Source organism: Saccostrea cucullata, unplaced genomic scaffold (assembly GCF_032062105.1).
Source record: "Saccostrea cucullata isolate Sc308-1 unplaced genomic scaffold, CSIRO_AGI_Scuc_v1 ctg2729, whole genome shotgun sequence".
NCBI classification, from domain to species: Eukaryota; Metazoa; Mollusca; class Bivalvia; order Ostreida; family Ostreidae; genus Saccostrea; species Saccostrea cuccullata.
Window position 1 is genome coordinate 34851 of NW_026935123.1, and position 18193 is coordinate 53043.

Below are 18193 nucleotides of genomic sequence, written 5' to 3' on the forward strand. Positions count from 1 at the left end.
AATGGATTTAGAGTAGAAATATGAATTCTTTCGTTTGAGGAACGAATTAGACAGAAATCAATTTCTACTTGGTGTGATAATGAATAACTTTTTCGGAATTACAAGGTCTTCATTCGAATACCTGGTGAATATCACGTGGTTCTTTAGAACCGGTCTCGTTAGCAAGGCTATATAAGAGGTAAATAGTGGTTTAGATACCAGTTTAGGACGACACGTAGAGCACGATAAAGTTTAAATTTTATCATGTTTTATTCAATACAACATAAACATGTATATACAAATTGATTTTCATATTTTGCATATGTTATGTACACTGTACAAAGAAAGCTCTGCGTGTCGTTGTTATGTCCAAATGGTGTGTTTGTTGTTTATTGTACTTTCATTTGAAAGTACCTAATGGATTTAGAGTAGAAGTATGGCTTCCATTGGCAAGGATTACGGCGCGATGGCGACGTGTCATTGACTGGCAGACACTACGAATAGTCCTTTGAGGAATATTCTGCCACTCCTCAAGCAAGGCTCACTCAAGTTCCTGTGGGTTCTGAGGCTGAAGCTGGCGTCTGCGCACACGTCTCCCAAGCTCGTCCCACAAATGCTCAATCGGATTTAAGTCTGGAGACAAAGCGGGCCAATCAAGGACGTTGATGCCATTCGTTTGCAGAAAATTTTTCGTTATTCTTGCGTATGTGCTCGCGCATTATCAGACTGAAGATTTTCGTCTTCGTACCTCCTGGCAGTGAGAGTTCCGTTCAAAATTACCTGTGGTAAACGAAAATGATGGTTTATCGCACCACAGACCATGACGCCACCCCTCCAAATCTGTCCCGTTCAAGTACACAATTGTCCACAAAACGTTTATGTAAACGATGGTAAACTCGACATCTGCCGTCTACATTGCTTACATTAAACTAATCGAAAATATAACCTGTGTCCAATTCCGGCGGTGATCAGATTCTGCCTGGCCCATAGCAATCTGTTACCTCGGTGATGCTGCTTTAGTTGTGGCCCTTTGTAAGGTATTCTGCACCTAATCCCATGGCGTTTTAATATTCTAGAAATTATTCTAGGATGTATAGGCCGCTCATGACGTCCAATAATTTCCCTCGCCGTGGTCGCAGCTGTCGTAAAACGTTTTCGCATATGACGTTGGCGTATGTATGCCTGTTGACGTGGTGTTGTCACAAACGGTTGGCCTGGTCTTGGACGATCATTTATTGATCCTGTCTGATGAAATCGATGTAGTAACCGGCTAATTGTAAGCGCCTTGATACCTCCCGCTGACTAACGCCTGCTTGCAGCAGACCGAGTGCTCGATTTCACATTTCATTATTTAACCGTGGTATAGTCTTTATTTCAATTTCTTCTGTGGTGACTATACATTTCATCGACAAAGTTGGTTGATCACGACAAAACCCCGTTTTTACTCTTCCATATGTTTTCAAAAAGGCCCGATTATCTCGTGCAATACTACTTACATCGTGCAAACAACTAGCACAGGTAAGTCGGGTAGTGGAATTTAAAAACCAGCACTATATATGGTGAACGAAGATTGCAAAAAAAGTTTTCAATATTTTTTGAAAAATAATTATAATCAAAAAAATTGAATAGGGTGTTTTAAAGTCCGTCAATATTTGAAGAGGAAAGTATCCTTCAAAAGTGTGTTATAAGTTCATATTTTTTAATAGTATCAAGAACTTTTTTTAAAATACCATATTTAAATACTATATAAATACTTGTTCGTTAATTCAGTTTTGTTTTTATAAGTTTAAAGCTGTAGGCCATTCTCATGCCAACCTTCTTTACAAAGTAGCACTTGTATCTAAACAGTCTTGTATAACAATGGGTGAATCTTTACTCCATGTACTGGATGACTTTTATATCACCTGAAAAACAACACCCTACCCACAACCTCCCCTCACTGTCCACACTCAGTCCACCAGGACTCAGAAGTCCACAATTGTCAATACATCTCAGAAACTGTCCTTTCTGATCTAAGATATGAAGACAGTCATTATTAAAATCAGTTATAATGATCTGGCTCAGTGAGTCTGTAGCAATGATTTGAGGATGGAATGGATTATTCCTTCTGGCTGGTGTTCCGTCATAACGGAATCGAACTTTTCCTGTCTTGTCCATCACTATTACTGTATCGGCACCCAAATCAGAGGCACAAATGTCCCCATTGTTATTCTCTTCAACACAAACTCCAGCTTTTCCACCTTGAAATACATTTTGTCCACGGTCATTTTTATATATTTCTTGTATTGCCGTTTGTCTCTGAAATCGGACTATTTTGTGATGACTTCTATCATGGATACACATACTAACTAGTAAGTCCCCTGATCTGGTGCAGCACAATCCTAATGGATGCCATCCCTTGGGTAAAGTGATCAGTGTCTCTGTCCTCCCCCGTCTGACAATGTTCACTGTTCTGCTGTTAGAATCACTGTATATTAGTTCTCCCTGCCTGGTCACTGAAATGTCACCTGGATAAGGTTCACATTCGGTGGTGATCTTCTCCTTCAAAGATCCCTTTATGTCAATACATCTTATGAATTTGTCTCCACCATAAGCCCAAGTTTCATTGGTTCCGGTACAGACAAGGGCACCAAGAGGCTTTATTCCAGAAGGAATGCTAGCAATAACTTTAGCTTTCTCTAATAATTTTCTCACAGATAAAATGGAGACTTCATCTGTTAGACTGGATAGTGATATCTGTGTCAGTGTAGCCTTGAATTCTTCTAATTCTATGCTGAGTTCTCTCCCCTGGACTGTGTTGCTATTTAGGGAAGGTATTTTCACATCAACATCTGTAGGAATGTCTCTGAATTCTTTTAGTTCTGATTTGTAGCTTGTGACATCAGACACTTTATTGGACTTCAGGATTTTCTTGTTTTCCTTTGTTATCCGTGCTAATTTTGTCCCCGAATCCTGAAGCCTGGACTGGTGTGATCTGAGAGTTGTGAGTCTTCTATCCTTCATTTTACTAATGGTTGATTGTAGTGTGTCGAAAATGCTGTCTACTTCTTCATGCCAGGATTTTCTCAGATTTTCTCCTTCTCTCTCCATTGTTTTAAATTTTTCAGTCAAGTTAGATATCTTCTGATCAATGTCTGCTCCTGTTAGGGCGAATCTTGAAATAAACTTCTCAATTTCCTCGGTTTCTTTTTTGATTTCTTCTTTCATCTGTTGTACAATCTCTGACATATCTTTGACAGTATGGCCGCTGTGTGGACCTGTGAGACATCTGAAGCAGACAGGGACGTCACACTGTTGGCAATGTCCCTCACATTTCTGGTTTGGATGAGAAGCACATGAGGAGAATACGAGACGTTCTCTTCTATCTTTAAAAGGAACAATGTCATGTGTTTGAGACTTCAGACTCTATACATGTTTATTAATACAGGTCCCACATAAACTGACTTGACAGTTGTTACAGAACTGCTGGGTGGGGTTGTCACAAAGATCACACGTGATTACGTCCTGTGCCCAAGTGGACGAAGACGTCATCTTCCTCCTGTAAAAGAAAAAGTTGATCTGTTGGTTTTATATTTATTTGTATTAATGTTTTTGGTCAATTTCTCTTTCTAAGAATTTTATTGACCCCCGGCCCCATCAATATGCCCTACCTTAGTATAAACAGTCATTTTTACTAACAAATTTTTGCAAATGTCGATAATTTACATTTACTTTTCACAATACTGTATATTGGCAAATAATCACGATGGTTTTAGCTTCATTATGTTCGCGATTCATCATTTTTCCGCGAAATTAAACCCATCGTGAATACTATCATTAGTTTTTTAAAAAGTTTAAATGCTTATTCAAAATTCAAATTGATTTCTCGCAGCGTGAAATTAAAATCATTGCGATTGGTACTTTTTGAGAAATCATAAAATTATATATAACACCGTGGAATTAAAGCGACTTACAGTATCTATAATTTTAACAATGTACCAGATTTGAACAAGCGCAAGTAATATAAAAAAAAATCTGTAAATAAATGCATAAAAAAATTGTTGGTTCAGACTGACTACATTATCAATGTTCGGATAAATAAAATAAGTTTGGCTTTTTAAATAAACAATAATAGACTCATTCATGAAATTATAAAATCTAATTAGCTAACACATGTGTTACTTTCTTAGTTTCGAATCATAAATTTTCTATGTTAGAAAAATGTCGTTTTAAGGGATGCAAAGTCCTAAAAAAAATTATGGAATGATGTAAAGATATAGTACCAAAAACAATAACAGATATTTCTTGAATATTGTGTCTCAAATACAGCTGATTCAATATTTTATAAGGAGCCCATGAAAATATATTCAAATTCATCATACTGTGAAATGGGTTGAAGTTTAGCAAAATGTTGTTAACATGAACAAGTAGAACTTTCTAGCATACATATTTCTACAATAACTGTGATCCGTCCTGCAAAAAAACCCAGCTAAATGAGAGATTGATTTGATACTGAAAAATTGAATGGAAACAAGAAAAGAGGGATTCGTTGTATTGTACATCTCTTTACCAGTTCCATTCATAATTTGAAAAAATTGGTGCCTTATATTTGTAAATCATAGAAATACAAATTAGTCAACACCCAAATTAATTGGAACTTTGATAATGGTGAGTGAACAACGTAACATTAAATGGATAATAGTAAGTCGAATGTAATAAAAGCAGATGTAACTCACTTCAATCAGCAATTTTTTCTGATTATTTCTTGCTTATATTATTGCTTTCTTTTGTCCTCTGACCCGTCCCTTTGAAATACCCCCGGAAGTTTAACTTTCGGTTTAGTATTGGACATTTTATGAGGGGAGGATTTAAAATTTTAAGAGGGGATATTCTGAGTTTAACACAAGAACATTTTAAGCGCCAGTTTTAGCAGTTTAGACTACAATAGCTAAGATAGATATACTGGTACGATTATTTACTGATATCAGTTGGAAAAGTGTTTGTTTTGTTATGCTTACCAACGAATAATCGAATCGAGATGCAAATGTTTTTTCTATAAAATATACATGAACTTGCACGTTGTATAAGCATTCCTGCTCTTCATCCATCGAGGATAACTCTCAAAGCTTTATCTGGTATTTCAGCTTAAAACAATAAAACTATGGATTGAGTGTAGATATACATGATGAATGTAAACCATTTTGATTTTGAATTTTATTTTATTTAAACTTGTAGCGAGCGAGCGAGCTCAATAGATTAACGTGTGAGAACAGAGGAACTCAGAAATGAAATCTGTTCATACGTACGTCGGGCAATTTTTCGTGTGAAACCTTCCCAGAATTTCAATTTGATGTACATGTACTCTTATCATTTTTGCCTTTTATCTTATATGTGTTTATTTTTTTTTATGTATTATTCTGTCATTGTACCTTTTAAAAGAATCAGTCACAAATACTAGTATTACAGTCTGGCAAGGTATTTCAAACTAAATGACAAAAAACCTATGTCTGTTTTTAAAATCTACCCAGCTTTACTCAGCCAACAAAATCATGGATATTTAAACCATAAACCTTTCCTACAAATCATTCCTGCAGATCACACGCCTAATACCCCCATCTTCATTATTTTTCAACTCAGAATATCCCCCCTAAAATTTTTCAAGATATATTCAATGTTTCATATCAACCAATGCAAGAATAATTCATATAAGACTTATCAAGGGTAGTCTATACCAAATCTCATTCTATTCATTTACTTTTTTTCTAAGATACCGGTATTTTGATATGCAAAATATAATATCAACATAGTTTTACTCTTATCTTTTCCTTCTTTTTATAATTCATGAGCTTTATATACACGCGTAACCTATATTATGGAATTCTTAGTGTGTGCGAACCTCTGAATATGCCGGAAGAAGAAATGGATTTCCTAATGTTTAAAAGCATCTTTTTTCCGCTGTACAGTCTTCAGTAGCTGCAAATCTGTAGTTTCTGCAAATCGTTGGTCTGACAAAATGGACTCTGTCACCCATTGAATAAGGCGTATCAATGAATGAACATAATCATTTTCCTGTTTATACAATACAACATAACCCCAAACAGTTGATTTTGCCACTACTTGGCTGAAAATAAAACCATCAAAAACTAATTCTGCAATTTTTGGTAGCAGATCTGTCCAGTGTACTTTGTGCACATGTCAAACAAATGTACGGGAGTAGCAAATGGAGGTCCTAGAATTCTTTAATATAATTTTTTTGTGCTGTTTGGGTACAAATTTGGAAAAATATTTAGTATCCAGAGCCGAGCATAATTTTGTGCCCGATCAGTATTTTTTATGAAAGACACTAGTCCTGTCTATCTCTCCAGATAATATTATGAACCCTCTCTGGCTTTTGCATTCTATATGGTATGCATTTCAAGACAGAGGAATAGTTCGGGTAGTGGGGTCTGATTTACACTGCCTCATGTCAGACTAGATGTTTATTTGACGGAGAAATTTGCCAAAATCTGGAATAAAAAAAATCAGAGGAGGTAGGAGTAGTTAGAAAAGTGTTATTTGGAGTATGGGTCCACGGTTGTGATTTATTTTATTTCCTTAAAATTTTATAACTTTTCATTTTCTGGGGTGTCCGTACTTCAATCCCTCTTTATTATGTTTTTCCACGGGATGTATGATACTTCACTATTCAGTCGCATGCGTGGCGCAGTGGTTAGAGCGTCTGATCTAGAGTCGCAAAGTAAGGAATTGATCCTTACGTCGCGGGTTCGACTCCCACTGTGAGGGGTAGTAGGTACTGGCACGAAAAAGATCTCTCCCTGCTCAAATGCCTTGAGTCACTGATATAGGATAAAATTTGTAGCGCTCCACCGGCAAGTGGTGGCGTCGCCATATGAGTGAAAATTTATCGAGAGAGGACGTTAAACAATAAACATTCAATCAATCAGGCGCTTCCTCCTCTATGCCTAAATCTTGTTAACGAAAAGTGTGGAAAACTAATTTCACTTATGTCCGGTCCTTTCTCGAGATAAGTCACAGTATCAAAGATACAATTTAAAACAATCTCAAAAATATTGAATTTATTTGTCTATGAAATGACATGTACATACCATACAAAAGATGGCAAATATAGCCTTTTCAATTCAATGACAATTTTGTTTTGAGTGAATAAGTATTTTTGAAGAACTGTAAACCAACTTTTATTCGCGTGCTAGAAATTTTCGCGAAGTTCGCGAGAGCCCCGTAATCGCGAATAATTCTCTACGCAAAATGGTACTTTTGGTGTCTGTGTCTATTAATAACAGATCCAAAAAGGCTTAATCGTTAAAATTAACCGTCGCGAAGTAGTTTACCCCTCGTAAATCGCGAAATAAAGTCGTTGCGAATAAAAGTTGTTTTACAGTATGTGTTCAAAATCTGCAAACAATATATACATTCTTTAGTATACAAGGACAGAATTCCTAAAAATAAATCATTTATCAACCAATTTTCCTAACGTTTGAATTCCAATTATTCAAGAGTCATAGCACATAAAACTATTTGATACATGTTGTTTGGTGGGGTGGTTATACTGTCAGCCGTATAAACATATGAAACAAAGAATTTCATGGCTTAGGTTGAATTCATAAGGAATCTGCAATACTTTTTTTAACATAAAATACTAGTAATATATAAAAAGGAAAGTATCCTTCAAAAGTGTGTTATAAGTTCATAATTTTTAATAGTATTAAGAACTTTGCTATGAAAATTAGTACTTAATTCGTTAATTAAGTTTGGTTTTTATACACTTAAAGCTGTAGGCCATCTATTCTCATGCGCACCTTCTTTACAAAGTAGCACTTGTATCTAAACAGTCTTGTATAACAATGGGTGATTCTTTTACTCCATGTACTGGATCACTTTTATTTCACCTGATTCTTGACACCCTACCCACAACCTCCCCTCACTGTCCACACTCAGCCCAGTAGGTCTCAGAAATTCACAGTTGTCAATGCATCTTAGAAACTCTCCATTCTGATGTAAGATATGAAGACAGTCATTTTTATTATCAGAAATAATGATCTGGCACAGTGAATTTGTAGCAATGTAGATAGGTTGGAATGAATTGTTCCTCTTTGCTGGTGTACCATCATAAAAAAATTGAACATTTCCTGTCTTGTTCATCACTATCACTGTATCAGAATCCATATCAGAGGCACAAATTTCTCCATTGTAATTTTCCTCTAAATAAACCCCTGATTCTCCACCTTTAAATATATTTTGCCCATGGTCATTTTTATCTATTTCTTGTGTTGCTGCCTGTCCCTGATAGCAGACTATTTTGTAATGACTTCCATCAAGGGTACACATACTAACTAATAAGTCTCCTGATCTGGTACAACACAGTCCCTGTGGAACCCATCCCTGAGGTAGAGTCATCAGTGTCTCTATCCTCCCCTGTCTAACAATGTTCACTGTTCTGCTGTAGTAATCACTGTAAATCAGTTCTCCCTGCCTGGTCACTGATATGTCACCTGGATAAGGTTCACATTTGGTGTTGATCTTTTCCTTCAAAGACCCACGTCCGTCAATACGTCTAATGAATTTGTCTTCACTGTGAAACCAAGCTTCATTGGTTCCAAGACAGATAATGGCACTTAAAGGCTTTATTCCTGAAGGAATGCTTGCAATAACTTTGGCTTTGTCCAATAATTTTCTCACAGATAAAATGGAGACTTCATCTGTTAGACTGCATAGTGATGTCTGTGTCAGTGTAGCCTTGTATTCTCCTACTTCTATGCTGAGTTCTCTCCCCTGGACTGTGTTGCTGTTTAAAGAAGGAATCTTCACATCAACATCTGTAGGAATGTCTCTGAAATTCTTTAGTTCTGATTTGTAGCTTGCAACATCAGAAACTTTATTTGACTTGAGGATTTTCTTGTTTTCTTTTGTTATCCGTGCTAATTTTGACCCTGAATCCTGAAGTATTGACTGGTGTGAGCTGAGAGCTGAGAGTCTTCTATCCTTCATTTTCCTAATGCTTGATTGTAGTGAGTTGAAAATGTTGTCTACTTCTTCATGCCAGGATTTTCTCAGATTTTCTCCCTCTCTCTCCATTGTTTTAAATTTTTCAGTCAAGATAGATATCTTCTGATCAATGTCTGCTCCACTTAGGGCGAATCTTGAAATAAAAGACTCAATTTCTTCTGTTTCTTTCTCAATTTATTCTTTCATCTGTTGTACAATGTCTGACATATCTATGATGGTATGGGGCCTGTGGGGACCTGTGACACATCTGAAGCAGACGGGGACATCACATTGTTGGCAATGTCCCTCACATTTCTGGTTTGGATGAGACGTACATGTGGAGAATACAAGCCGTTCTTTTCTGTCTTTGAAAGGAACAATGTCATGCGTTAGAGACTTTAGACTTTCTACATGTTTATTTATACAGCTCCCACACAAACCGAACTGGCAGCTGTTACAGAACTGCTGGGTGGGGTTGTCACAAAGATCACACGTGATCACGTCCTGTGCCCAAGTAGACGAAGTCGCCATCTTCCTTCTACAAAAAAATTAACATGTTGGACTTACGTAATACAATTATACACTAATTTTGGAATTAATGACTCTTTCAAAGAATCCATTGACTCCCTTCTCAATTTCCCATTTCTGTAGGTGTAATTAGAGCAGTTGTAAAGGACCAGAAAAGCAATTTTTTATCATTACCTGTTTACGTTATTTCGCTCTTTTCTCCTTTAACCTACCCTTTAAAATACTAGTGCATCCGGAAGTTTAACTTTCGTTTTAGTGTTGGCCATAGTAACCAGAGGTTCTTTCAAAAAACATTGACACCCCCACCCCCTTCCTCTTCAATTCCATCTTTCTGTGGATATATTAAAAGCAGTTGTAACTGACCGCAAAAGCATTTTTTTTTATCATTACCTGTTTAATTATTTCGTTCTTTTCTCCTCTAACCTAACCTTTGAAATACTTCCGGAAGTTTAACTTTCGTTTTAGTGTTGGCCATAGCAACCAGAGGTGGATTTGCGATTTTAAGAGGGGGATTCAAACTTAAACGCTATGAAAATTTTAAAGTTTAAGGGCCACTTTTAATGTGCAGTACCGTAGCTAAGCTAAATATGTTATATTTTATAGATGACTAATGGAAGAAAACTGTATATGACGAATATTTCTCCATGCTTAATGATGAATGGTCAAATCGTCATTTATGTACGTCTGACACTTCTGTTTCATACTTGGATATTTTACTCGAAAAAGACACAAATGGTAATCTAACAACTAAGCTATATGATAAAGGTGATGACTTTAACTTTTCTATCGTCAACTTCCCTTACGTATGCAGCAATATACCTTCATCACCTGCATACGGAGTATATATATCTCTGTTGATTCGATGGGCAAGAGAATGCTATATGTATTAACAATTTCTAAAACGAGGTAAATTATTGACAGCAAGTTGATGAAACAAGAATATCAGCAGTCTCGTTTAAAGTCATCATTTCGTAAGTTCTATGGTCGATACAATGACCTTGTCAGCAAATACTATTTATCATTGAGTCAAATGCTGACTGACGTTTTTCATACAAATTATTAGTCCATTATTTATACACTAAATTGACGACGGATTTTTTCCCGTTATTTCCTGATCATGACAAGGAGCACACGGCGGGTGTGACCAGTCGGTAGGGGATGCCCACTCCTCCATGGCACCTGATCCCACCTCTGATGTTTCGGGGTTCGTGTTGCTCTGCTCTTATTTTGTATTGTTTTATGGACTTTGAGATTGAATCTGTTCGTTATCTCCATATCCTTCATATTATGATAAGTCTTAATTCAATGCATTACGGATTACTGAGAGAAAGTCTGCCAATAGCTATTATAGTAGGTACCACAGTACATATGTCAGTAGATAGCAGTTCCTTTGAGCGTGGGTCTACATTTGTAATTAGTACATTATATAAAATTTTAAAATATAAAAATTTAAAACACTCACTATGAGGGGGGGGGGGGGGTATCAAAAATTTCGTGGACTGGGGCTATAAACTTGGAACTATGTAGTCTGTGCCTTCAAATTTTATAGGAACATAAAACAACAAAAAATAAAGAAATGTTGAAAATTTTGCTTTGATACGTTCATTAATTGCCAAATTATTATAAAATTAAAACGACACTATATGATCATCCAGCGCGGTCGCTTTACAATGTCATGAACAGCGGCTATCAATGAATAGAATATTCCAATTGGATATATACATTGGAAGAGATTCTCGCTTGATTGTACATATTTTGCTTTTGGTAGTCCAATATCAACAACTCATGATCAACGTCATTTATTGACGTGATTGACTTTTTCATACCTTGACTACAAATCGACATTAACTGTACATCCCTTTTCATTCCGAATCTATTTAGGCATTAAAACACAAGTGCTCTGAATGCTGAAATTTATTTCTTTGTAGCCAGTTTAAACATTTCTTAGGTCTATACCAGTTTTTCAAGGGCAAAATCTTATAGAATGTTGGAAAAGGAAACCCCTCCCCCCTCTTGAAGTCATTTTCAAGGCCTTATTTGTTTAGGCATTTCATGTAAAAGGACTTTATTCGGTGATAACCAATCCCCCCCCCCCCAATCAAACTTGACGGAGAATATTTTAATTATGTTCCAAAACAGGGGGATATATGCTGACTTCAAAGTAATGAATATTTTCATCAGCAATGACGTCATATGCTTGAAATGACGTCACGAAAATAACGTAAGTTTAAAATTTTCATGATTTCTACAGAAAATTGTATATATTACTCGATATTTTGAGAAAAAATCAGAGAGCGCAGGTCTGATCAGGCTCAATATTTTGATATAGTGTGTAGTATGATAATATCAATGAAATATGTTAATATCGTTCCTCAGCAAACTTGCGCTCTATAAATTCTATAGCTAAAATTGTCGAAAATTTCTCTATTTCTGCCCTTTCTGTAAAAAATGATATAAAATCGGAAGAGTTTGTGACGTCATAAAAACAAAAATAATCAATAAACTACTTTGGAACTATAATATGTTCTGTTAATTCATATTTTTTATACAATTTATGGAATTCAGCACATTTCAAGAATTTTTCAAAATTTGACTTTTGTGGGGGCAAATATATGCAATATACCGCATATAGTTCTTCACGGTAAAATTTCATAGAATTTCAAGAATAAAGTAAAAATGTCATATCTTATGAAGCAAGTGTGTCCAAAACACACCTGAATTAATTAGGATTTTTATATATATATCAAAAATATTTTGTTTCAGTCACACATAAGTCGCAAAAACGTCGTGTTGGAGGTTTCGCCGACTGGAAAGCCATTGCTTACAAAATCATTACTAAGTTATTGAAAATTAAAATTTATTATTCATGGTTTATTCTTTAGATGAATAGATATTTTAAAATTCACCGATGTAACTAAAGCGGTTTTAATTTTATGGCGCTAGTCCACGAACTTTTTGATAACCACTCGTGCGTCTATGAGCAAGAATTGCCCCCTTTTTGGAATTTCATTTACCTGCACCTCACGTAAGAAGATAAACACAGTGGTCAGTGTACATATATTTTTGATTTTTATTCACACATTTGATTACTTTTACACAACACTACCCATAACCTCTACACCTTGTCCAAATCCGAAATATCTCAGCTTTTCACACACTTTATTTTAATATGTACCAGTCTAACGAGTGGAAGGCATGTTCTGCAGGTGTTCTAAACTTTGCTTTATCGACTATATACCTTAATTTTATATTACATAGAAATGATTGCATTTAAACTTTAATAACAGAATATTTAACATTTACTCGAACACATAATCGCATGTCAGAATGCTTTACGCTTTTACTATTAACAGTGTGCAAATACTTGTACAACTTAAGATCGATGTAGTCCTCTGCAATCTAAAATATACTTGACATGCATTTCGCTGTGAAATGGTTTTGACATGCTAAAGTACTCAGGCTAGTTTTAATGAAAGCAGATTATTCAGTAATGGGTTTATTCTAAATTTGTAAACAGTCTTAAACTAAGACATTATTAAAATTAACTTTAGACAGTCCAAACACTTATATCATTAGATAGAATTTTTTAAAGTTTTGCAAAACTTATACTCAGTTAATTACGAATCATTTAAGGAGGATTTTTCTTAAAAATAAACAAAAAATACGTATTTAAAATCAAATACATCTATCAAGCTCCTTCTTTTAGACATTTGGCCCCGGAAGGAATTCGTGCGGGTTGCGTACTATTGCATTTAAACGCACCCCCCCCCAAAAAAATCCTTTTTATTTATTACGAATTTTTTGGAATAACATTTTCCTATCCCATGAGCTGAAAATGCATAGTTATACATGCATATAAAGTATATGATAGTACTTAACAAAGGAGACGGTATACAGTAAAATCACGGCCAGGTCAATAATTACCTTTTTGCGGTACTACATATGCATGTAGTATTGTGATAGCAAATTTAAACTCCCAAATGCTGTAAAAAGTCCTTTTGAACAACATAAATAATAGTCTGGTAAAGATCACCCCATCCATAATCATTTTAACTGATTGATAGTATGCTGATTTACGTCCCATTCGAGAATTTTCACTCACATGGAGATGTCTTCATATATACCGGTGAATTGCTTCAATTATTAACTATGCTTGGCATTGAGAATTATTGAGCAGTCAGCTGTGAGGATCTTTATTGTGCCAAGGCCTGCCGTGACACGGGGCCGTTTTTAAGGTCTCATCCGAAGGACCCCCGCCTTCTATTTCAAAGTGCCGAGCGCACGGAGAAGGGAGTTGAAACCTATATTTTTATCAACTTTGGTCAGGCCCAGCCGAGATTCTAACACAAAGCGAGCGCTTTCCTGACGGAACCATCGTAACAGTTCTTTTTTTTTCTTAGTGTTTTCCCTTTGAGACTTATTTCCTTTTTATACCCCCCCCCCCCAACAGTTGATTACAGGCATTCTTGGCCTGAAATTGAGTCCAGTGAAAATTATTCTGCCACTTTGGGTGAAGGCGAGTCGATCGCATTTCCTACAAATACTAACTTTATGTACACGATTCATTGATAGAAGTCTATGTTTGAGAACTTTTAGGCTGTTTTGGAAAAAATTGGGAGAAATAAAGAATCCAGAACCAAGGACATTTTTTGTGCGCAACAAATATTTTTCTAAGGATGGCACTTCATGTAATTCCAGTGCTTTCTTGAGCAGAGAGCCGAATTCCATTCATCCTCTCTTAACTCTCCTTCCCGACTATCGCATTCTCAGCTTTTATCTCTGAAGTTCCACTGAAATTGTTTTGTGGTATTATATATATAGTCCTGAGGTCTCTTCTACTTGATGCTGTTACACATGTCATTCTCAGGATAGTAACAGTAAATAAGAATACAAAATTGAATTTATTTGTCTATGAAATAGCATGCACACACAAGAGAGGGTAAGTATGTTTTTTTAATTCAAAAACAATAGATTAATTTTAAACAATCTCACATATATTGAATTTACTTGTCTAACAAAACATGAAAACACAAAAGAGGTAAAATAAAGGTCTTAATTTTAAATGAGTGGTTCATTTTAAAGTAAATAAATTAAATATGAAACAAAATAAACATATTTCAGTAAACGACGACTCACTTTATCTTAAAATAAACATTTATGAACAATTATCATATCTTTACGAGTAATATTTGAAGTCCATTGATTCAAGTGTCATGTTACAAACAATATTACAATACTACAAACTGTAATAGAATGTGTGATTCAGTAGTTAAGATACTGGCCTCTTTAATTTTCTTTTTTAGAATGGTTATTTCACATCTATATCAAATAGGCATATAAAGTGTTGTAAATTTATACATCTATCTTCACGCAAATGCCTTCCATAAGTAACACAAAAGAGCTCATACGTATATAAACATTTAAAACTTGTACATGTATAAACATACATTTACGTGAAAGTGGTTTAATTATAGACGAGGAGAAAAGAAAGATGGGAAAGTGAAAAGAGGGAGGAAGTAAAACCAAAAATATATTGGGGCATATTATTTTTTACATTAAGGTAGTAATGAGCAACCTCATTCCTTGAAAAATGTATATGCGCATAAATTATAACAATTCACATATTCCCTGCCTGCTATATATTTCCGTTGTTTCAAGAGTAAAATTTTCTATCAAGATTCTTTAAAAAGAATGATACTCAAGATTACCATGGTTGGATTTAATCCATGAGAAATCTGCCAAACAGTTTTTTACCATAAAATAATTCTTCAAGGGAAATTTTCATTTATTACAATTAATTACCTTCTAATAATAATACCTTGGCTATTAATCCTTAGTTCATAAATTGAATTTGATTTTTATTATTTAAGGCTGTAGACAATAAGCCTTCTTACATTCTTCAAAAAGTAACACTTAGATATATATACACGTATTGCACTAGATGTTTCTTTTATTCCAAGTACTTGATCACTTTTATATCACCTGATATAAAACACCCTGTCCATAACCTCCCCTCCCTGTGCACACTCAGTCCAGCAGGAGAATTAAGTCTACAATTGTCAACACATCTGATAAACTGTCCATTCTGATCTAGGATATGAAGACAGTCATTATTTATATCAGTAATAATGATATGGCACAGTGAATCTGTAGTAATGTACATAGGTTGGAAAGCTTTATTCCTCTTCGCTGGTGTACCGTCATAACGGAATCGGACTCTTCCTGTCTTGTCTATCAGTGTAACCGTCTTGGCATTTATATCAGAGGCACATATGTCTCCATTATTATTCTCCTCCAAAAACACTCCTGATTCTCCACCTTTAAATATATTTTGTCCATGGTCATCTTTGTCTGTTCCTTGTACTGCCTTCTGTCCCTGATAGCGAACTATTTTGTTTGACTATCATCAGAAGTAGTCATACTAACTAGTAAATCTCCTGATTTAGTACAGCACAATCCATCTGGATGCCATCCCTGAGGTAGAGTGATCAGTGTTTCTATCCTCCCCTGTCTGACGATGTTAACTTTTCTGTTGTGGTTGTGGTGATCACTGTAAATCAGTTCTCCCTGCCTGGTCACTGAAATGTCTGCAGGATTAGATTGACCTTCAGTGGTGATCTTTTCCTTCAGAGATCCATGTATGTCAATACGTCTAATGATATTGTCTTCACCTTGAGCCCAAGCTTCATTGATTCCAATACAAATAATGGCACCTAAAGGTTTTATTTTTGAAGGAATGCTAGCAATAACTTGAGCATTGTCCAATAATTTTCTTACATATAAAATGGAGACTTCATCTGTCAGACTTGATATGGATGTCTGTGTCAGTGTAGCCTTGAATTCTCCTAATTCTATGCTGAGTTCTCTCCCCTGGACCGTGTTGCTGTTTAGGGAAGGAATCTTCACATCAACATCTGTAGGAATGTCCCTGAATTTCTTAAGGTCTGATTTGTGGCTTGTAATATCAGAGACTTTAGTGGACTTAAGGATTTTCTTGTTTTCTTTTGCTACACGTTTTAATTTTGTCCCCGAATCCTGAAGCCGGGACTGATGTGATTTGAGAGCTTTGAGTCTTCTATCCTTCATTTTCCTAATGGTTGATTGTAGTGTGTCGAAAATTTTGTCTATTTCTTCATGCCAGGATTTTCTAAGATTTTCTCCCTCGCTCTCCATTGCATTAAATTTTTCAGTCATGTTAGTTACCTTCTGATCAATGTTTTCTACACTCTGGGCAAATCTTAAAATAATAAACTCGATCTCTTCTGTTTCTTTCTTGATTTCTTCTTTCATATTTTGTACAATTTCTGTCACGTTTTTGACAATATGGCCGATATGAGGACCCGTGACACAATTGAAGCAAACAGGTTCATCGCATTTTTTGCAAAATCCCTCACATTTCTGGTTTGGATGAGAAGCACATGAGGAGAATACGAGCCGTTCTCTTCTGTCTTTGAAAGGAACAATGTCATGCGTTTGAGACTTCATACTTTCTACATGTTTATTAATACAGCCCCCACACAAACTGACCTGACAGCTGTTACAGAATTGCTGGGCGGGGTTGTCACAAAGATCACACGTGATAACGTCCTGTGCCCAAGTGGTGGAAGTCGCCATCTTCCTCCTGGAAGGTTAAGTTGACCTGTTGGATTTATGCAGTATAATTATTTTAACGTTTACTCGATTTCTCTCTCAAAAAAATTCATTTATGCCCAATTCCCGCAATCTCCTTAGCAGCAATATCTTAACAGCAGACATAACTCACCCCAATCAGCAATTTTTTTCCTGATTATTTGCTGTTTAAATTATTGTGTTCTTTTCTTCTTTGATCAGCCACTTTGAAATATCCCTGAAAGTTTGACTTTCGATTTAGTATTGTACATAATTAAACTGGCTTGCCTGTGTGATATCTGCAATATACGTTAATGAGACAGGAAATGCCAGTCTAGTGCATAGTAAGAGAGGTGAACTTAAGAATTTAAGATGGAATTTAGGGTTGTACTAAATATTTAGTCAATTTTTTAAAGAATGTATTAAAACACCCATCACGCAAACCAATCTACTGAGCAGATATAGCGCACCCGAATGAGAATTTTTCTTTTTTTTTTTTTTTTTTTTTTTTTTTTTTTTTTTTTTTTTTTTTTTTTTTTTTTTTGTTTTCTCCTTTTACTCACCACTTTGAAATATCCCCGGAAGTTAACTTTCCGCTTAGTAATGGAGGTGGGTTTAAGAATTTGGAGTGAGATTCAGATTTGAACGCAAGTATTATTTTAGCAATAGTTTTAGTAGTTTTACATTGATCTACAGTAGCTAAGATAAATACGTTATATTATTAGGATGAGATAGAGAAACAGGATTGCTATCAATATTTGATTACGCTTACTGCAGATCTTTTTTTTAATGCTTATAATGACAATTCTGAAGGACATACACAACGCACAATTATACGTACACAAACTGTACAATGTGCCTTTCTTACTGAAAATTTTCTAAGATGTTCTCGATTTTAAATCATACAGGATGTTTCACAATATATGTAAATAGCATAATATACCATGAAGAAACTGATAATATAATCTGTGATGGCATATATTGCAGCTGTTCTCAACATGCAGCAAAACGTTTTGGAAAACTTTTATTATAAGAACGATATGCTAAATATTGTACAATGTGTGATGATGAAAAATATCCAGACCAAAAACTGCTG

The 18193-nt window shown here is 35.3% G+C and overlaps 3 protein-coding genes across 4 annotated transcripts; all 3 read right to left on the bottom strand.

Annotated features, from left to right (window-relative positions):
- Positions 1-1851: 1851 nt before the first annotated feature.
- LOC134241935 (uncharacterized) lies at positions 1852-3510 on the bottom strand. Its single transcript, XM_062723943.1, has 2 exons — positions 3438-3510; positions 1852-3344 (listed from the first exon to the last, which is right to left on the bottom strand). Exons 1-2 carry the CDS (start codon positions 3508-3510, stop codon positions 1852-1854), a joined length of 1566 nt encoding a protein of 521 aa, XP_062579927.1.
- A 4323-nt stretch (positions 3511-7833) lies between these two features.
- On the bottom strand, positions 7834-9051 carry LOC134241933 (E3 ubiquitin-protein ligase TRIM71-like). Its single transcript, XM_062723942.1, has one exon. It carries the CDS (start codon positions 9049-9051, stop codon positions 7834-7836), a length of 1218 nt encoding a protein of 405 aa, XP_062579926.1.
- A 5393-nt stretch (positions 9052-14444) lies between these two features.
- On the bottom strand, positions 14445-17509 carry LOC134241932 (uncharacterized). 2 transcript variants are annotated; one of them, XM_062723941.1, is made up of 2 exons: positions 17252-17509; positions 14445-17110 (listed from the first exon to the last, which is right to left on the bottom strand). In XM_062723941.1, the coding sequence occupies exon 2, from the start codon at positions 17101-17103 to the stop codon at positions 15877-15879; it is 1227 nt and encodes a 408-aa protein (XP_062579925.1). In that variant the 5' UTR covers positions 17104-17110; positions 17252-17509; the 3' UTR covers positions 14445-15876. The 2 variants fall into 2 exon arrangements, with proteins under 2 accessions (XP_062579925.1, XP_062579924.1); XM_062723940.1 differs by having other exon boundaries at positions 14445-17128.
- Between the last annotated feature and the right edge of the window lie 684 nt (positions 17510-18193).

Excerpts from the sequence above, each read along its gene's own strand:
- LOC134241933 (XM_062723942.1), bottom strand. The coding sequence starts at position 9,051 with ATGGAGAGAGAGGGAGAAAATCTGAGAAAATCCTGGCATGAAGAAGTA.
- LOC134241935 (XM_062723943.1), bottom strand. The coding sequence starts at position 3,510 with ATGACGTCTTCGTCCACTTGGGCACAGGACGTAATCACGTGTGATCTT. Across the intron at positions 3,345-3,437 it reads CAACCCCACCCAGCAGTTCT|ATAGAAGAGAACGTCTCGTA; the intron begins GTAACAACTGTC and ends TTCCTTTTAAAG.
- LOC134241932 (XM_062723941.1), bottom strand. The coding sequence starts at position 17,103 with ATGGCGACTTCCACCACTTGGGCACAGGACGTTATCACGTGTGATCTT.